This window comes from Ursus arctos, unplaced genomic scaffold (genome assembly GCF_023065955.2).
Source record: "Ursus arctos isolate Adak ecotype North America unplaced genomic scaffold, UrsArc2.0 scaffold_34, whole genome shotgun sequence".
Taxonomy (NCBI): Eukaryota; Metazoa; Chordata; class Mammalia; order Carnivora; family Ursidae; genus Ursus; species Ursus arctos.
The window spans coordinates 23,148,112-23,163,772 of NW_026623030.1; the positions used below are offsets into that span (position 1 = coordinate 23,148,112).

The following is a 15,661-nucleotide window of genomic DNA, read 5'->3' on the forward strand; positions in this document are numbered from 1 at the left end:
GAATAATCATCTCAGTTAAGACACGTTCAGAACGGCAACTGCTGAGGTTAAAACAGATGAATATACAGTTGGCCGCCAAGATCCAACACCTTGAATTCAGCTGCTCTGAGAAGGTAAGAAGACACTTTAGGAAATGCCATCTGTCTGCCTTCAGTCCGGTGCTTCTCCCCGCCAGGCCCTCACTTGGACACTGCCCTTGGCTCGGCTTTCCTTGTCCTTTCAGATTAGGCATCGCCTCCTTCCCCAGAGCTATGCCAGGTCCCTCCACAGGCTACGTTGGCAGACTCCACCAGGAGCGTTGTGTTCATTCAGCTTTGCGTTCTTGGGGCCTACTGAATAATTGCCACATCCCTGGTGAGGCACAGAAGGTAAACTGAGTTATCTGTCTGCTTTTGTAATGACAGGAACGAGAAATTGAAAGACTGAACAAGCTATTGAGACAGCACGGACTTCTCGCTGAGGTCAACTAGACACGTGCCTGCTCCATCCCAAAGAGAAGACCCTTGCCTCACAGGCTTGTGCCTCTGATGAGAAAGCCAGCTGCCCGCCCTGGGGCCGTTTGGGGGAGAGGTTTGGTTTGATGCCTTTGCCTCAGCCCCACCCAACTTGGATTCGGGGGGCTGGGGGGAAAGTCTATGGGAAGGCTCGCTCTCTCTTGGCGTGACCAAGAGCTTCCCATCCCATACTCACCCCATATCACAATGTATCACAAACTATATTTTCTCATGTTGACCACTCGACTCTTGCTTGAAAATGAAGGCAAAGCTGGACTACTAGTTGTATATAAAATTTAATCTCATCAAATATACTTCTCACATTTCGCATGTATGAGAAACCAGTGTACCCTTTCATGAGCATTCTGAAAGACAAAAGAAAAAAGGAAGCGACCTTAGTTACCAGCCCATTCTAGAAAAGTCTTGTCTTCTCAAGCTGTTTTAAACAGTTCCTCTTCACGCATGTTCCCCCAGAGGTGGTTCTTAGCTCCTCTGCAGCCTCCAGCTTCTAACTGGCTCTACCTTGTTCTGCCACCTGACAACGTTTTTCTCAATTACTGTACGATTAACGTATAAAAGAAACTCCTTCCCTCGGGCCCTCCTACTCTATTCTTTCCAGCATCAACTGTGTGGAACTGCTCTGTGGCATCCCAAACAGCCCACCAGATGGAGAGCTCCAGTGCCTGCCACCGAAACAGCAGTTAGACCCAAGACTGTGTGGAAGGAAGATGACACTGGGGGAAAGATCCCCTCATGTGGCCGAGTACTCTACTCGCATGATTTTATATACAATATTTTGCTATTTTTGTATTCCTCTCCATGGGACCTGAAAAGGAAAGAAAACCTGAACTATAAATAATGAGTATTTTAAAAATAACTCACATTGAAGCAGAGGATGCGTAAACTGGATAAACCCTCAACACCTGCACTACTTCCGGGTCTGTCCCCTTTACCATCTTCCCAAAGATGCAGTTTGGTTTCCGCACATGACCTACGTGCTGACTGGAAATCACCAAGACCAGATGGTGCCCCATTCTAAGGTCAAACCAAGGAGAATAAAATTTCCAAAAGGAGGGGAGTGAGTGGAGAGGGGAAGTGTGTGGTCTGAGGGCAACCCCACAGGTCAGAGGGAGAATACCGGGATGTCTCCCAGGGAGCCCAGGCCCCACAGCACTCGCTTCTAGAGGCGATGAACAACTTACGTCAAACAAACGGAAAGAAGAAATTAAACGGCAGCTTGGCATTGATGGTTGGCCGAGCTCTGAAGCCTGCCTCCGCAGGTGCAGACGCGTCCACGAAAGCAACCGCAGTGGAAATGAGAACCGTCCGCTCATTTCCTGAGTTGGTCTGTAACACAGAGAGAGTTGCAAGCCCTGCCTTCCAGGGTGCGCGCGTGTGCTCGGGATAACAAAGCTGGGACAGGTGTGTTCCCTTCCTCTCGCGACCACGGTCAGTGCACGTCCTGCGCATGAGGAGGGCTCCTCAGCCACTCAACCGGGAGAGTTTCTACCTAGGTTGTCCTAACCCACCAATGTCAGTCCCAACCCCATTTTCAAAGAATTTTAAAGATCAAATCTAAACAAGAATGCTAGTGTCAATTCAACTGTTGTCAGTGAAAATGCTGAACTGTTTTAAGAACTCAGATTAAATTTCAATAATAATCTTTTTCACAAAATAAATTTCACTATCACACTTGAGTTTTGTCTGGACTTACGTCTTAACCCACACCTTGAAACCCAAGTTAGACCTACCTCAGGAAAGGAGGATGAAAGGAGACTTGCAGTTACGTTTACTATCTTAGCCTGTGGGTTCAGTAAGGACCCGTATTTAGTCCACTTCACTTCTATAACCAAAGCCACCGGGAGCTGGCAAGAATCCTGCACAATGAAATGCCATTAATCAGTCCAAACATTACACAACCTCATGTCAAACTTACTCTGCAGTTCAGAGTTTTAATTATAAAATGTTTCACATATTACAAAATGTTCTGAACAAGAGAGTGAAGAGACTCTAGAAGTTCAGATAAAGACAGCTGAGAGCACATATTTTAAAGTACTCGATGCTCCAAAAATATTTTAACACCTAAAGTATCATTTTTCCATCCGCTCCTGTTTCTAAAGAGGCCAGCATTACTTGGAAGCTGTGGAGATTCCCAACACCGAACCATGGGACCTTGGGCCTTAACTGCCCCAACTCCATCCAACTCAGAGATTCTTGAGGGGAGAAGCTGGCATTGGGTGGGGAGGAGAGAGAGCATGGCATTAGTCATAGAAATTAAGCCTAATGGCGTCTTCATGTTAAAATGCACCTAGAGGAAATGTAAATGCTTTCTTTTATTTAATTTCATCACTTGACAAGTTGTTACACGGCGGGGGGCGGGGGGGATACAGTTAAGTCTGTAAGTTGTCAAAGATACTAACTCTTGGGGCACCTGGGTGGCGCAGTCGTTAAGCGTCTGCCTTCGGCTCAGGGCGTGATCCCGGCATTCTGGGATCGAGCCCCACATCAGGCTCCTCCACTAAGAGCCTGCTTCTTCCTCTCCCACTCCCCCTGCTTGTGTTCCCTCTCTCGCTGGCTGTCTCTATCTCTGTCGAATAAATAAATAAAATCTTTAAAAAAAAAGATACTAACTCTCCATGTGAACCGAGAGCAGCGCTGCCACAAGCCAGAGTGCAGGCCAGAGACCTGGGAGCGGGCCTGAGGCCTCTGCCCCAGGGAAGAGTGGCCAAGTGGGCCTTCCCAATCCTTTTCCTGCCTTTACACCATGTTTGTTGGCAAATGTGATAACCGCTGAAACTGCATGACAGGTAGAAGGAATTCCATTGTAATAGTCGACTTCTGTGTATGTTTGAAGTTTTCCCACAATAACAAGTTTTTAAAAATATGCCTCTTCAGGGCATGAAAGGCTAGCAAGCCTGCTAAATTTGGTGCCTGCCAAAAAGGCACTGGTGGAACTCCTTAGCTGGGAACTGCCTCTTAGGAAGGTCACAGGCTGAAAAAGCCTGTGAGTATCTGTTATTAGGAGAAGAGGCAACACGCAGCCAGTCGAAGCTGGGCCTGGCACATGCGCTCGGGTCTGCTGCCAACTGAGTTTCCTGCAAGGTGGATACAAAACCCGCTCCAGGACCTCTGAGCTCCCTGCACCAGCACAGACCCCGAAAATGCGAATGTCTGCACTGCCTCTCCTCCCAACCTGTCTTCCCTTCTGAGGGGGTAGTAACAATGTCTTAACCCACCTCTGAGAAGCCAGAAGCAACGTGCCTGGTTCACCGAGGCGGCAGAGCTGAGCCCAGACTGAGCAGCTGAAGAGCAGGGACTGAGTAATCATGGGTCTCTGCTGGGGACTCAGGAGGAGGGCCAGATCAGAGCTGGAGAACTAGTGCTCACCCCCACTGGCCCCCTGCTATTAATATGCTAAGCAGATAATGAGAGGCCTGAGAAGCTGCGACAAGCAAAAGCTGGGCGATTAAAGGATAAGATGGAAAGCACGCCTCCAGTGACGGGACCAGCCCACACTCTGACGGCTGAGACAAAAGAAAAAGGTGGGCAGAGGAGTCACGTGTGATCAGGAACGTCTTCGTGGGATGTCAACTTCCATAAACTCTTTCAGGAACTTTGGAATTGAAAGCTCTCACAGGTGGGCTGCCTTTATAGACCAGGGGACAATGGCTGGGACGGTGACGTGGACAGGAGGAGTCTCACTTTTTGCCACAGTCCTCACACTCCTCGGCCCTATCACGATGCCTCACGCCACACCACAATGATCGTAGGAATAGTCTCCTACATCCTTGGTGATGTGCGGAGTGACCACCAGGCCCCACAAATGTTACCTCATTTACCTCAACAGGCCCAGGAGGCTGATACTATAGCCCACTCCGTATTCACAGGTGAGAAGACAGGCTCAAACCCTCAAAGGCAAGCGGGGTAACAAAAGGCAAAATCCGTTTTCAAGACCCAGGCCCGTCGGATAAAAAAGCCCAAGTTCCTACCCAGGCCGTCCCTCTGCCTCAACAGGTGCCCCCCGCCCCCTCTACCTCCCCACAGGGCGGAGCAGTGCGAGTGGGAGAGAGCACTCGCACGTGGCCTTCAACTTCCCCTTTACCTTCATGGGGGATGCCTGGGTGATGAAGTGGATGGGTACCCAGTCCAGCACATCCTGGGCCTGGGAATCTCCAAAAGGCGCCACATAGTCTGGGAAGCCTTGGCCCTTCAGGAGGCTCTTCACTTTCTGCACTGCGAGCTGACATGTGATGGCTTTGGGCAGTCTTTTGGGAAGGAAAAAGAGGTCAACGGAATGGGGTTGTTGTTCATTCCAACAGTTCTCACAGGCCTCAACAACACGCAAGCCATCTCCGGTTGCTTTATTTTCTCTCTCTCCAAACGGATTATTTGACAGAAGCCCAAGTGTCTCTAACTCTGAGAAATCTTGGTTGGCCAGGGAGAAACGAAACTGCATCCCACTGAGATACTCTGTACAAGAAGAGTTCTGTAGCCAAAAGTTTGGGAAATATCGCATGCCCATGTCCCTCCTGGAGCACACTGGCATATTAAAGGCTCTGAGAAGTCCTTACAGCAAGGAAGCATGTTTTTAATTTGGTTTTCCTCAAACATTAATTGGACCACAGACATACCCCTACTGACTCCTTGGAAATGTAATCCAAGGAACACCCTCTGAGAAATACTGGTCTAAAGGGATCAGAACCAATAATGTAAATGGTGTGTGTTGGTCTAAAAACCACAATAAAACCAAAGTATCAGAAATAGTATTACTCATACGTTATTGACAGATTTGGGAGTAAATTTCCAAACAATCAGCTACAGGAGCTGCAAGTGACCGTGTGCAGTGTGGGGGAAATGAAGTACGAGCTGGCGTCTTTATAATAAAGCCACGCAGGGCTCTTTGACATTTTCCACTATATATACACGTTTGATGCTAAAAAGATAAAAACAGAGATCACATTCAGGCTTCTTCTCACTGGGGCTGCTGCACTATGTATATTAAAATTCAGAAATACAGGAAGGACTTTCAAGCAAAGTATTTTTACTGTGAACTTTAAGTGCTGTGCAACCTTCAAACCCACAGAAGCCTTGGGATTTTTACCCTGCCACATCTGATAAGAAAAGTGATTGCAACAGTTTTCCTCTGAATCACGACAAATGGTTTACGGTTGTGAAAATTAAAATTAGAAAACCAAAGTACTGTCACTAGTGCTAACCGGTCACACCGTGGCTCTCCCATGCGCTCACTGGCTGATGCAGAGGTTCGATTAGAACGGGGAAGAACAGGAATGCTTTGTTTTCTGATCAACACAGACAAGGTTCCAAGAGAAGCAAGTTCCTCTCTTACCTTAGTTTACAGCCAGACTGCATATCATAACCAAACAATACTGGGGTCCGGATCCCCTCAACTGCTAAGCAGTCTTGCTCAGCTGTGCTACGAAGAACAGTAAGTTGTCCGAACCTGTTCATGGTCTGAATAATCCCAGATATTCATAGAAAGTTAAGGGACAATCACTCAGTACTGCTTAGCAGTCTGATTCTCAGGACACGGTGACACGTGTGACATGAAACATGACTGAAACCCAAATATCCCTTCTCCAGGCCGCTGTGATCTTGACAGTTATTTCCCAGGGCAGAGCAAAATATAGCTCTATTTTCCTTGAGTAGTAGATTCTCAGAAGAAAAATCCTCAGAAACTGTTCCTCCAAAATCATTCCAAATTTTCAAAATTACTAAATTTAAGAGTTTCTGCTTGAATATGTAATTAAATATATCTAAAAGTCTGTCAACTTTTCTGTCCTAAGATTTTCGTCATAAAACCCATGTTCCTGGGCCCTGCTATTCCACCCCCAACCACCGATGTCCACACAGCCCCATTTGCTGTGTAGCAGACCCACCACCCACCAGAGCCACCCAGGCGAAGTCCGGGCCAAAACTAACCTCCAGCCCACAGGACCCTGAGCAATAAAGAGAAGAGCAACACACACACGTAGACAGGGAAATCAGCCTTCTCCACAGAATCAAAAAGGATATCCCTTCTGAGGCTGAAATCCAGCAGCTAATGGGAGCCCCACAACATAACCAGGGTTTCCACTGAGAGGAACGGGCTTTGTATTTTGCTGAAAGACAATGCAGAAATGCCCCCAAATAATTCTCATTTTAATAAGGAAATAGGGTGAAAATAAAACACTTTTCACAGTAAAAATCAGGGATTTCCAACCAATAAAAGAATTTCTCCCCCTACTCAGAACTATAAATATATCTGCTGAGTGTAGGAGTACATCATTCTATAAAAGAACAAGCTCGCGTGGAAGAGAATCTTATTCCGGGAAAGGAAAAAGATACAAGGACTCTGCCTGATTTCGTAGCGAACAAATGCTACATAAAGCCCTTTGTTTCATACAAGTGGATTGACAGTAAGACTTCTAAAATGAGACTTTTTTCCACTAAGAAGCTGTATTACTTGCAATTAAATACGTGAACAGAATTCATCCAGCTTACCTGAATGAAATGAATTTCGAACTTCTGCTCGAGTGGAACCACTGCCCTGCTCACCGTCCCCAGAAGGAGAGCGAGGCCGGCCTGCGTTATCTCACCTGCATCCGTGTACGTGACGCTGTACTTCGCCTGAAAACAAAACGGTACTCCACACACACCTGTGCCCGCGGCACTCGGCAGCTGCATCAAGGACTCAAAATACACACAGGAGGCAAATCCCTCCCCATTGCTCCACTTGTAGAGGCTTCTCTCTCCTGTCCCATCAGATTTCAGGAGGTAAGGCCTCAGCACCACCCCCAGCTGACAGGGTCACCTGCGCCTCTCCGTACCTAGTTACCTGAGTTCCAAATCAGCAGGTTTGAGCCAATGGGATTGATCTCTGCAGAGGCAATGTGTTAAAATAATAGCAACAAAACCAAATTCTGACATATTCTTGAAAGTCACTAGGTTTGTGGAGAAAAATCACACGTGATTATTCCAGAGACCTTACTTAAAGCAGCACCCTCCGAAGACACAGCGTACCCGCAAGCAGGAGAGCAAGCCAAGAACGCCGACACCTTGGGGCGGGCGTCCGGCTACCCCCTCAGGACCATGCAGCTTGAGTCCGCCACACACAGACTCAGCTTTCCAAGCCAAATCGGGTACCCACCTCAAGAACGACGTTAGTGCAGATTTTAAAGTCCCCAGCCTCAACAAGAGTCTGGTTCAATACGGCCACGTCCTCCAGTCGGGTTAGTGTTTTATTCAGAGACTGAATGAAGATGGACAGAACAGTGATGGGGATCTGCAAAGTAAAGGAGACCTGGCTCACTAAGGACACTGTCCAACAGAGATGAACGGGTCCCAGTGACGAGAACCTGGAGACAAACCTCTGCGGATACACTGCCAAGCAGGGAAAAGCACTCACCAGAACAACAGGCGTACTCTAACTGCACACCCGCAAAAATGCAGATATTTATACGTACATGGCTTTACATAGAAAATACTAGAGAATATAACCAAAACTTTAAAAGTGGTTCTCTCTGAAAACCTACGTTCACACAAAAACTGTACACAAATGTTCACAGCAGCATTCATAACAGCCAGAAACTGAAAACAACACAAATGTCCATCAACTGATAAACGGAAAAATATAGTATATCCATATAAAAGAATATTATTCTTCCATAAAATGGAATAAAGTGCTGATTCATTCCACCACATAGATGACTCTAGAAAACATGCTAAGTGAAAGAAGCCAGACACAAAAGGTCACATATTACATGATCCCATTTATAGGAAAGGTCTAGAACAGGCAAATCCACAGAGACAGAAAGTAGACTCGTGGTTGCCCGGGGCTGAGGGAGAGGATTGGAGAAGAATGAGGAGTGCCTGCTGATGAGCACAGGCGTTCTTTCTGAGGTGACGGAAAATATTCTGGAATTAGGTAGTGGTGATGGTTGCACAACCTTGTGAATACACTAGAAACCACCGAAATGTACACTTAAAAATGGTTTTCTGGTATGTGAACTATATCTCATTCACATGCACTCACCACTCCATCACGCCACCCAACGTGTATACACTCCCCTCCACAGCACAGCTACCGACCAATGCGCTCGCTCTGCACACACAGGTGCCCGTGCTCCATAGTCCTAGGGCACATCCCCTCATCCCCACACCCTCCCTGAACATATGCTCGACCCGATTCATGCACAACTTCTACACACACCCTTACACATGCACACTAGGTGGTGGGATCGTGGGAAGAGAAAACAGAGACAAATCTTTAAGCAGAATCAGGAAGCCCTGAATAACCCAATGCTATTAGAGGACATATTTCATTTATGGCCACTGGCAGCACAGTGACAAGCAGCAAGCAATCCTTTAAATGGCTCAACCCTCTAGGGAGTTGGGCCTCTTCATACTGTGTGACAAATCTGACGTTTGCGCTAAAGGTCAGCACTTAGAAACCACTGTTTAGGAAGGAATCTACCTTGTATCTAGTTGTTTATATTGCTTTGAACTTTACCCTCAATTGTGTACCATGCTGTTTATAATTCAAAATTACTAAGTATTTAAGCTGTCATTTTATAAACAGTTCTTACTATTCATGACCAAGAAGACCTGTGACTGTCCTTGTAAGTCAAACCTCTAAGGACGTGACATGGTTCAGAGGCAAAGACAAGCCGTCATGTGACAAGAGTGGCAGAAGGGCAGTACCAACCACCACGACACCCTCTGCGTAACAAGCCCTCCGGCTCGGTGTAAGCGTTACAGAGGGAGTCCCTTGCTATGAGTCCGTGAGCTCTTCAGTGTACGTCCTCAAAGACAACGCTGGATTATCTGGACCTACTGATCCCTGATTCAGCAATAATACGGGGTTCCAAGAAAATGCACACCCTTCCACACCAGCCTCTGACAGAGCTGTTCCAGTGGGATGTGGGCGTGGTTGGCAGAAACCAAAGGTCCAGGTTAGACAAGCTTTGGAAAGACGGATGGATGAATGTAGGTGGCAAGAGCTGCACTGGTCTATCAACAGCCACTGGAATGGTCACAGAATGAAAATGGTAGGGCTACTATGGTTTCCTGAATGTCCTATTCGGTCATATCCCATTCCCATACTACCTGTGGCAAAGAACTAAAGGATACTTAACAATGAAATTATAGGAGCCATAACTTCCTCTTTCCTAGATGGTTCAATAGATATTGATTCCAGGCAATCCTAACAGGCTGCACTTAATGGGGAGCCTGGATCCAATTTTTATATTCATCTTCTAACAAATCTTGGAAGTTCTTTTTAAAAAAACTTTAAGCAACTCTCTGATATGAGTTGACATGTTTGTCCATTAGAGCACACGCTCTGGCGTCACACAGATCTGAGTTAAAAGCCCCGGTCCACCACTTCCTGACTGCATGGCCACAGGGTGCAAAGAAAGAATATGTATGAAGCTTGTAACCCGGGGCCTGGCACACAGCACCACTCGTCCAGTGTCGTGGTTGAGAGTAAGGTGTTTGGGGATTCCTGTCCCAACTCTACCACTTCCCCACTGGGTAGCCTTGAGCAAGCTAATTCATTGCTCTGTAATTCATGTGCCAGCGAGTGACAACAACAGGACCTACCTCCTAGGCTTCCTGAGACAACTAACGGACTTCAAACATGCACAGGACTTACAGTGTATGGCACACAGTACATGCCTTTCCATAACATCCCATCGTCCTCACGATAGGTCTTCCCTGCTTGATTGAACCGATCCCCTAGGCATTCACTCAATCAACACATCACCCACTGAGTGCCCAATACATACTAGGCACCCCCTTAGCACTACGTATGTATCACGAACAAGGCAGATAGGGGTTGCTGCCCCCACAGAGAGTTCAAGTTTTGAATGGTAGAATCAAAGCACTTTCTAGAGGTTGGAGGTATCTGAGAGCTAGTCTATTATATGGTTTTCAAACTGGGTTCCCGGGAGCCATAAGACTCCTCAGAAGGACCAAAAAGGAGAGAGATGGGAAAGCCGGGCAAGTGGAGGGCTCTGGGCCAGCTCTAACCAGGGGCTTTGGATTCAATCCAAGTTACACACTAGGGCGAGTTCTGCTTGAGATCACATTTGAAAAAACTCTCTAACTAAAACAAGTTTGAAAACATCTTCACAGATGAGGAAATCCAGGCCCACACACAGAAGTGTGTCATATGACTGTTTCCTTCCAAGTGTCCACCCCAAACACATGTTTGTGTCTCGAGACTTAATGAAACCAGTTACAGCAGGTATCACGGTCCCAAGTGCTGCCTGGGTGCCAGACGCTGCAGCGCACGTCATGTGCGTTCTCCCACCCGAACTTCACGTCGGCCTCTGGGGCGGACACTTACCATCTGCTGGACAACTGGGGGGCGTGAAGCACATGTCACATGAGAAAATAATGGCAAAGCTGAATTTTGAACCAAGGCCAGCCAATCCCATGAGCTCTGGGAGACCGTGACAAGGCCAACGCCTTGGGCCTCCTTGGGGACTGTATTCACAGACCCAAAAATAAGGGTTAGTAGATCCATGTTCCTTTGCTCTGACATATCCACAGAAGGACTTGGCCCCCCTGAGCTGGGGTCCAGCAGAACCTACACCCACACCTCAAGCCCTGAAGCTACACCAGGAGCGTTCCGGCCCTACACAGCTGTAGGCATTCACGGGGCAAGATGTTTCTATCTTCCACCAGACAGACAGCATCTTGGAGGCTCGCCAGCTCTCTGGACAACAGACCAAGAAGATCTCAAGGGATGCTGGGAAAGCGCAGAAGCCAACCACACCCACTGTCCGTTAACACAGCTATGCCATTTAAATATGAAAAAGTGCTAACTGGGGCGCCTGGGTGGCTCAGTCGTTAAGCGTCTGCCTTCGGCTCAGGGCCTGATCCCAGGGTTCTGGGATCGAGGCTCACATCGGGCTCCATGCTCTTCTGGGAGCCTGCTTCTTCCTCTCCCACTCCCCCTGCTTGTGCTCCCTCTCTCGCTGGCTGTCTCTCTCTCTGTCAAATAAAAAAATAAAATCTTTTAAAAAAAAAAGGTGCTAACTGTGAAAACAGGGAATTTGAAAATCTGCTCCTTTTGTAATTACAAAAGGGTCGGCTACAGAGCCTCCCTATTTCATCAGTGCTTGCCTTTTGGCAAATGTTGTTACTGGCAGTAAGGTATCCTTGTAATCCTAAGTGTATTCATTTCAAAAGCCTTCGAAATAAGACCACTTACTATAAACTATCTTACTTTCCATCAAGAAATACTCTTACCTCTCCCTTTGTTCCTAAACCAGGCACCTAAACAAAAAGAAACAAAAAAATTTGTTAAGTACAATGGAAAGAAACATTTTTATTGCTTTTTCAGACCACAGGTTAAAGGGCATAATTATCTTATTAAAGACTTCATAAAGAGAAAAACAGAATTTCCTTAATCAAGACTTGCCACCTACATATTTTCATATCTATGTCATAATCAAAGAGGTAACTTTGTCTTCCTTCTATTTCATTTCCTTCAGATTAGAAGCTTAATAGAATAGAGCAGGCCCACGGAGCTGGTCTCAGGAAGCCTCCATGCTTCAGTGTAATCATTCAGTACTTTCCACATGGTCACCAGTGACACAGTGCTGTGGGGGAAGACGTGGCTCCTGGCTGCCTGGTCACCCTCCAGTGCCTGTCCACACTGGAAGGCCACTATCGCTGGCCCAGGTGATTTCCAATGCCTCCTATCTGCTTTTCCCGCCTCTGCCCAAACCCCTCAATGGTGAGCTCCTGCCTCCCCAACACAGCCAAGCACTCCTTCCGAAGGCCTCGACCTCCCTTCACTTCTCATCCCCGTCTCCCCCAGCCTCACTTCTCATCACAAGACACCCTACAGGGCCAAAGGGAGCTTTGGCGAGGGGGCTAAGTAGACATGTTTGGGGAGGCCTGTACAGACAGAGTTGCACCTGCACACCTGACAGGCTACTTCCAGGACCACCATGAGAAGTCAAACAACTAGAAGAATTCACAGGCTTACGTAGCTGACTTACGAGAAGAGGGGAAGAGGGAATGGGAAGGGAGAGGAAAATCTTCAACTAGATTCTGAAGACTACAGTCTGGATGAATACTGATGTCATGGACCACCCTACTCCCTTCCTGTTCCCCCCAAAATAAGGAAATCAGATGGTGAGGGTTCACAATAATCATATGGTTTTTCATCATTGAAAAAAATCTTCACATCTTGCAACCCTTCAAGCCATCCACCAAACGGGCCAGTGGCCTCTCTTATCCCTTCAGGCTTCAGTCACTGCAACCAGACAGAAGGGCCCTCTATACTGCCATGACCTCCCGTGACCTCTTCTCCTTCTCCAGCAATCCTATTTCCTGCCTGTTCTTTCCTGCTGATTTCATCTGCCAACCACAAAGTGGATTTTCTATTCTTTTCGGGCCTGCCTCTCAGAGAAGTATCTTTTTGGTGCTAATGTGATCATTTCTGTCACAGACATTAAGATGTTTTTATAATTTCTAAAGTTTTCAATTCTTAAAGTCTTTTTTTTTTTATTCAGGAGAAAGACATTATTGGTTACCATCAAAATGAATGAAAGCCAAAAAACAAAACAATGAATAAAAGCAAAATATGAACTATATAAAAATAAAAATTATTTTAAGTGATTTTTTCAATATCTTTGGTATCAGTACACCAAAGAACTAGAGAAGAAAAATTTAAACTTGAGTTGTCAATCACGTACTGAAATTATTCTATACTTGTCATACTTCAAAAGGGTGCAAAGAATAAAAAACAAACCTGACAAATAAGTTTCACTTCAAAATAATTCTTACCCTCAAAATTTTAGGGCTGCTGTAATAAGCCATGCTCAGGGCTTCAAGTTCTTCACACTGTTCCAAATTTATCCTTCTGGTGCACTTGACAGCTTGGTTCACCAGAAATGCTGGAAATCATAACATTCCCAAGGGAAAAAAAAAAAAAAGAGAAGAAAATTTTCAACTGTCCAATGGTAACTAAAAAACTGTAGTCTAAGTAAAACCATAAAATAGTTACAACACAGATACACAACATGCTTAAAATGGGGCTTAAAAAGTATAGTTTTAATAGGTAATACACTCACATGACTCAAAATTCAAAATGCACAGAAAGATACTGAGAGAGTCTCCCTCCAACACTTGTCCCCTCTCACTCATCCTCCCAGCCACCACCAGAGACAACTGCTTGTCCCTAGGGAGAATCAGCATCAAGTTTGTTGTGTATCTTTCTGGAAATATTCTATGCAAATAAAAGCATATGTGTACATATATTTTTAGTATTTCTTTCCCCTCTTGGAAACAAACACATGCTATATATTCTACCCTTCGCTTTTTTTTACTGAACAACGTATCTTGGAGTTCAGGCTATCTTAGAACATGAAGAGCTTCCTCCTCCTCCTCTTTTTTTTTTTTTTAAGGGATAATTAGTATTCTATTATAGATATGCCATAATTTATTCAAGTTCCACATTAACAGACACTTGAGTTGTCTCTAGCTTTGCCATCACAATGCTGCAATCTACTGTTTTGCAAGCCGGCCAGATTCTGTAGGACCAACTCCTAGAGGCAGAACAATGGATCAAAGGGCATATTCATCTGCAATGTTAACACCTATTGCTAAATTGCTCTTCACAGAGGTTGTACCAATTTGTAGTCCCACCAGAAATGCAGAGGAGTGCCTACTTCTCCAGAGCCTGAAATTTCTTCAGCTTTGCCAATCCATTAGATGGAAATGGGATCTCAGTTTGGTTTTTAATTTACACTGTTCCTATTGTGAGCAAGGTGGAGTCTTTTCAACAGAATCCACTTCTGTTCCTATACGAAATGTTTCATTAGGCCACATGGCACCACACACCACTTAGCTAGCTTCTTCCAGTGGTGCTGCCTTAAGGACTGGAGAGCCAGGCCTGCCGCCCCTCACAGTAACTCCACAGATTCTATGACGCTCTTGAAAGAAGCAGGTCCCATGGGAGGCGGCTGTGTGGGCTGCATCCCAGCTCCACCACTGCCTGAGTGAGCCTGAGCAAGAGACAATGTTTCTCAGTTTCATCATCTAAAAAATGAATAACCTGGCCTTCAGGGATTACTGTGACAACCAAATGGAAAAACACATTCAAGCACACACTGAGTGCTTAATAAATACTAGTTACTGACAAACTTTAGCCCCAGTAGAGAAAGAACTTTCCAAAAAGGGTTAAACAACTGAGCAGGCTGGTTTCAGGTAGTGAGTTCCCCATCACTACAAGTGCTCAAGCAGTGACTGCATACGGCAGCAAAGATGTGGTTGGGAATCTGACCTGCATAACCTTTGAGGCCTCCTTCAGCTCTAAGACTGTTTGCAGTTGTGAAGCCTGTTTAATTATGACTACTATAAATTTAAACTAAGAGCAAACTCTGTTTATAGAGAGAAAGAAAAATACCCACAGTCTTACCTGCGGGGTTATCATCAGTGCACAGAGATGATGTAAGGGGAGAGGGAAATCTCAAGAATGAATCTGAAGTCTGCAGACGAGCCCCATACTGCAAAGAGACCAACCAACAGCTATTACGGTGCTATGAAAGCACCCATGCAACACACACCGGACACCTACCATGTGCCAGGCAGCATTACGGGCATCAGAAACACAGCGATGAGCAAAAAAAAACAGAGGTGGTCCTTGCCTGCGTGGAGCTTACACCCAGCTGCCCTACCCCTTTCTTTCAAGGATATGTGTTTCTGTATGTGCATGGTTTTTATTTGCAGGATTTTTTTTTTTTTTAAGATTCATTTATTTATTCGAGAGAGAGAGAGAGACTGTGTGTGTGCGAGTGCACGCATGCCAGCAGGGAGAGGGGCAGAGGGAGACAGAATCTCGAGCAGACTCCCGGCGGAGTGTGGAACCCTACATGGGGCTCAATCTCACAACCCTGAGATCATGACCTGAGCTGAAATCAAGAGTCGGATCCTTAAAGGACTGAGCCACCCAGGTGCCCCTGCAGGCTTTTTTATACCGGAAAGGTATATAAGAAGCTGACATAGTGTCTGCCTCTGCAGACAGGGACTGGGTGGCCAGGAACAGGGGTGAGAGAGGTAATTATTTTTAAAAAGATTTTATTTATTTATTTGACAGAGAGAGCACACACAAGCAGGGGGATCGGCAGAGGCAGAGGGAGAAGCAGGCT

The 15,661-nt window shown here is 46.1% G+C and overlaps 2 protein-coding genes across 16 annotated transcripts in view; one reads left to right on the forward strand and one right to left on the reverse strand.

Moving 5' to 3' along the window:
- The window catches only part of HVCN1 (hydrogen voltage gated channel 1), a 34,803-nt gene extending 32,612 nt beyond the window's left edge, over positions 1–2,191 (forward strand). For 8 of the 14 annotated variants that reach the window (XM_048221345.2, XM_048221344.2, XM_057305722.1 and 5 more), the window contains 2 exons: positions 1–113; positions 405–2,191. In XM_048221345.2, the coding sequence (XP_048077302.1) occupies positions 1–113; positions 405–470 (179 nt within the window). In that variant the 3' untranslated portion in view covers positions 471–2,191. The other 6 variants (XM_057305715.1, XM_057305718.1, XM_057305716.1 and 3 more) reach the window with 1 other exon arrangement.
- TCTN1 (tectonic family member 1) overlaps positions 778–15,661 on the reverse strand; it is a 27,751-nt gene continuing 12,867 nt past the window's right edge. Inside the window, exons 5-15 of one of the 2 annotated variants that reach the window (XM_057305713.1) lie at positions 14,932–15,019; positions 13,299–13,408; positions 11,751–11,777; positions 7,642–7,776; positions 6,996–7,121; positions 6,526–6,613; positions 5,842–5,980; positions 4,597–4,759; positions 2,246–2,371; positions 1,697–1,841; positions 778–859 (exon numbers count right to left, since the gene is read on the reverse strand). In XM_057305713.1, coding sequence (XP_057161696.1) covers positions 1,698–1,841; positions 2,246–2,371; positions 4,597–4,759; positions 5,842–5,980; positions 6,526–6,613; positions 6,996–7,121; positions 7,642–7,776; positions 11,751–11,777; positions 13,299–13,408; positions 14,932–15,019 — 1,146 coding nt within the window. In that variant the 3' untranslated portion in view covers positions 778–859; position 1,697. Of the gene's footprint in view, positions 1,842–2,245; positions 2,372–4,596; positions 4,760–5,841; positions 5,981–6,525; positions 6,614–6,995; positions 7,122–7,641; positions 7,777–11,750; positions 11,778–13,298; positions 13,409–14,931; positions 15,020–15,661 lie in introns of both variants that reach the window. The other variant, XM_057305714.1, reaches the window with a different exon arrangement.